At 39.9% G+C, this 5,000-nt stretch overlaps 1 protein-coding gene across 1 annotated transcript; it reads right to left on the reverse strand.

The window, feature by feature from the left end:
* Nucleotides 1-69: 69 nt before the first annotated feature.
* On the reverse strand, nt 70-1,731 carry LOC137989373 (uncharacterized). Its single transcript, XM_068835190.1, has 2 exons — nt 1,335-1,731; nt 70-1,196 (listed from the first exon to the last, which is right to left on the reverse strand). The coding sequence occupies exons 1-2, from the start codon at nt 1,729-1,731 to the stop codon at nt 70-72; spliced, it is 1,524 nt and encodes a 507-aa protein (XP_068691291.1).
* Nucleotides 1,732-5,000: the final 3,269 nt, after the last annotated feature.

A 5,000-nucleotide genomic window follows, 5' to 3' on the forward strand; every position in this document is an offset into this window, starting at 1 on the left:
CCAGATATACCAAATTTTGAGTGAAGGCGACTAAGTAAAACATTGTGATCCACAGTGTCAAATGCCGCACTAAGATCTAATAAGACCAATAGTGTAACATGCTGTTTGTTCATATTTAACAAGATATGATTTTTCACTCTCAGCAACGCTGTTTCTGCTAATTCTATTCAATCTTGTAAGTACAGGCAATAGAACATCACATCGGCTGACCAACGTTGAAGGCATAGGGTCAAGAACACAAGATTTTAAAGACGAATACTGCATAAGAGACTTCACCTCTTGTTCCGTTAACATCTCAAATTCAGTGAGGTGGACGAAAGACGACTCAATGTCCTCGTTGTCGTGTTTATGGCAGTCAGCAGCACCATGACTATCGAGACGACTCCTAATATTCACTATTTTCTGTACAAAAAACTTCCCGATGTCCTCGGCGAATTGGGCCTTATCAATAGTGGGGGGTAGACAGTCGGCAGATCCTCTATTTAGCAAGCGATTACTAGCGGCAAACAGCTTCTTTTGATCCTTGCTGTTCTCCTCAATGAAATTAGTGTAAAATTCCCTGCGAGCCTTGTTCATAAGAGCGGTTGTTGCATTCCTCTTAACCTTGAAGGCAGCCAGGTCAGTATATAACTTAGTTCTTCTCCATCTTTTCTCAGCCTTTCTTCTTTCACGTTTAGCCATCTTGATCTCCTCATTGAACCAAGGAACACGAGGTCTCTCTTTGATAGACCTGGTAATTAAAGGAGCATGTTTATCCAAGACAACTTTCAGTGTGCTGTTATAACATTTAGCCAAATCTTCCAGGGCTTCAGGAGGATTTCTGCACAAATCAGTGGAAGCCAGATCGGACTGGAAGGAATTCAAGTCAATAGATTTAAAGTTTCTGTAAGAGATAGTCTTCTCTAATAACGATGGTTTTGTTGACTTGAGACTGAACAAAACCGTACCATGGTCAGACAGGAAACGGTCTACACGTGGTGAGTCTTCAATGATATTGTCAGACCGCCGAGAAATTACAAGACCTAAAGTATGACCTTGGACGTGAGTATCTTGTTCAACATCCTGTTGAAGACCGACTGATTCAAAGAAATCAGAGAGTTTATTGGCATCGCTGTCTCCAGCGACGTCAATATGGATGTTGAAGTCACCTAGGATTAGTAACTCTTCTTTGGACAACAGAATTGTCTCGACATAATCTGCAAATTCGGCAAAAAATGTACTCGTGGTAACTCTGTGCTCATCTCAGTACGGCAAGCGGTAGATCACAATGATACGGAGATTGTGAGATGTGGATTGCACAGTCCATTCAGAAAACTCAAATGAGGTTTTCTCACCGGCGTCGATCTTTTTAACAGTAAGCGAATTCCGGTAAACCAAAGCAGTACCACCTCCCCTACGGCCAATTCGGGTGTGATCAGCTAACACATAACCGACAGGGCATGATTCATTTCTAATTGCATCATCACTTGGGCATAACCATGTCTCTGTTATAGCAAATAAATCTACTTTGGTCTCGCAGACATAATCAACAAAATCTGCAGTCTTGTTTCTAAGCGACCGTATATTCAACAAGCACATACTTAAGGAGTTGCATGAAGATAACACTGATTTGTTTCTGTGAATATTGTTACTCCGCAAGGTCGATGCGATGCGAGGTGTTGAGTTGGTCACTGGTCCAGGGTTCAGCTTAAACACCAAATCGCCTATTAGTGGCAGGTGAAAAACAGCCATTGAATTGGAATAATAGCTGCAGGGACATTTATGGCGCCTGAACTTGACCTTGGTTGATGAAAGAAGTGCGAATCTTGTTTTTACATGTCCACAGGGAAAAAAAGTGAGAGAGTGAGAGAAAGCCTTAATTCCAGCGTCCAAATTCCACAGGCACAATGGTTCATTAGATTCAACTCTATAGCTATTGTTATAAACACAATAAAGAGAATCCAAGAACTCCAATAGAAAAGAAACTCTAACCAAAAAAATCCCATTTCTTCTGCCGAGGATTATGTTACCAGACGAATAATACGCTCCCAGGTTGCACCATAAAGTTAGATGACATCTGGTTAAGCTGATGTTGTTCAATGGACGTTCCGATAAGGGTAAAACCCAGAGAAATACAAGCTCAACAAAAACGTGGCCAACCCTCATTACTATGAGAGGAATGTTGGAGCTGCCATTGATTGTTGGGCATTTTCTGTGCATGAAATGGATATGTTGACAACGTTCTGACTGATTTCTGCATAATTTCTTGAAGCCACTTTCCGTAATTCGACTGTGTGCTTAGGACAAGACAGCTCCCGTTTTGGAACTACTTTCTTGTTGTTTCCTGTGAAGAGCTGCGGTAGCCAATTTCCTTCTAGTTATCATATGTTGTTCCATTAATTGCTTTAGCTTATATCTATCCTTGTTTCCAGCGAGGCAAGCGGCGGAAAGGCGGAGTTGCTTCTCTGTTTTTAACTTCCAAGAAATGTTTGGCCTTCTTGTAAAAATCATGTTTTAAATAGCATTTTTTTTGTGAGTCCTTTGTCTTTAAGGTTACCGTATACCTTCAGGGGTGTCTCGCGTCCGCATGATGTAGCGCGTACGGTTTGAACCAAACCCCTATATAAAATTAAAGCTTATAGAGCTGGCTATCAAACCATATTAAGATTTTTGAAATTAAATGAATTCTCAAACTTCTCACGACCTCTAAATGCAGGCGTCCGAATCACCTTTTCAAAGCTACAAGTCAAAGCAAATTCTGCTCTTCGCTATTTTATTTTGTTCCTCCGTTTCCCGACCCAAAGCTTTAAAAAAAGGTGTCTGCGTTTTGCCATACTCAGTTGCAGTGAAAAGATACAGAACGTTTTTGATATAGTATTAAAAAAAATGTGAAGTGTTCGTACAAAATCGCTCTCAGAAAAAAAATATTTTGAAATGAAAAAATCATTTGTTGTTTATATGTTAATCTAGCCACTGTCAAAATCTTGGGGCAATCGGATAAATTCCATTTGAGTTTAGCGCTAAGACTGTCAATCAAACGGGTAATTTTTACTTTCTTCCAAAACGTAAAACCGCCATTTCTCCGCCAATATTAAATCCTTTTGAATATTTTTTTTTACATTAGATATCCCATTTCGATCACTACTTTAACCAAAAAATCCAAATTTTAATAAAATTGCCGATCTGAACGTATACGGTAACCTTAAGTGACCTTTAAATTCCTCTATTTCTCTATAGAAATCTGTTTCATTTACGCAGTTGCGTTGTCATGACTCTGCCATATGTGGCTCTGGTGTTGTATTGCACATTTGTGAATATATGAAAGTTTGGACCGAGAGTAGCCTCGGCTGAATAATAATTTTTTTCTGTGGAATTCGCATCACTTGCTTACATGGTGAAGTGGATTGAAGAGTACGCAGCAGGCAGCAGATCCATAGGTAGGGAGTTCAAGATCAAGTTCCAATGAGTATATGGAAAGGTCTTGAGAAATATGCAGTGTCTGTGAGTAGTGTTGAAGGAGTAGGCATAAGTGGTATTCGGGGGAGGGGGAAAGACTTGTGAGGGAAGGGTGGGGTAGGATGGAGGTAATGGAGAAGATCAGGTAGGGGTAGGTGAGTAGAAGGGAGGGAAAAATGTCTAGTTCTTTTTTAATCCCCTAAAAACACCAAACCCCTGTTTTGTAACTAACCCCCCCCCCCCCCCCCCCAGAAAAAAAATAATAAATAAATAAATAAATAAACTTTAAACTAGTTTGAAAAAGAATTTAACTGCTTTTTAAAAAAATTCAAATCAAAAACAAAATTAAACCACAACTTATACGTATCAGCCTCACTGGCTTTTTCCATCGATTTGTTATTTTTTGTGAAATGATTATTGTGTGCAATTGGAGTATTTTTATCCAATGTTTCAGACCTAACCCCAAGCCTAACTGGCCTTCAGACGTGTTGTGTGTTAGCCCCACTGGCTTTTCGCTCTATTGGTATTTTGTGCGGGCCCATTTTAATGGCACTTCAAATATCCGCACCTAACGTTCCCTTGCAATATGAACATGTTTGTATAATTACTTTGAGTACAGACCCAACAGAAATACAGCGTACATGCAAGTGATATCCAGAGTCGAGCTGCAGTCATTATGTTTCATTCAAGGAACCAAAAATGATAAACATTGCATTAAAGATAGGCTTGTTTGATTCTTGCCAGGCCTTCCTGAGAGATGACCAAGAATGCCCAATCAGTGGTCATAACGTCATAGAAGAAATAGTCAAGGACAGACCAAAGGGAGAGGCTCACAACGTTGAACCAAATTATAAACCCCACTTACAAACCGTTCAAGGGCTACTACAAAACCTCAAAGCAGCCTGCCAGTTAGGCCAGGAGTATGTCCACCATGTTGGACTTACAACCAAATCCCAAGCCAGTGTGTCTAAGAGGCTACAATTGTAGGTTTGGGTCCACTACTTTGACCAATACAAAAAGCCCTCATGCCTACGTAACGTAAAAAGGTAGAAAACGTCAAAAGGAAAAACACAAATCATATATCATAACAGCAAAGGCATATGAACATCACGCTAGAAGCGAAAAACCCATAAAAGTCTATGATCAGGTGCACTTAGATAAACAAGGAGAAAAATAAATGTACAAAAAAAAAAATAGAAAATGCAGCTAAAACTAATGGAGCGGTGCAATCGCTCACAGCGGAAGTGCGATTAGAACAGAGGCCAAAAAAAGACTGCCTCAAAAAACCCGCAGGGAAAAAAAGGGCAGGAAATCTGGGTAGGAACTATGGTTCATACTCCGACTTTTGTTAGCCCATCCTTTCAAAGGCTTTAAAATATGGACATCTATGAAGGAAAGTGTGAAGCAAAATCTTAAGTAATCATCAAAGAAAATAAAGAAAAAAAGGGCCTTGATAATTCTTGTTCTGTTGTTTCCTCAAGGAACTCTTCAATACTTCCCACCTCTGACGATGGCAGATTTGCATCCAGCCTGGTCTTTGACACCATAGATGCCTGTACTGCACA

Source organism: Montipora foliosa, unplaced genomic scaffold (assembly GCF_036669935.1).
Source record: "Montipora foliosa isolate CH-2021 unplaced genomic scaffold, ASM3666993v2 scaffold_457, whole genome shotgun sequence".
Classification (NCBI taxonomy): Eukaryota; Metazoa; Cnidaria; class Anthozoa; order Scleractinia; family Acroporidae; genus Montipora; species Montipora foliosa.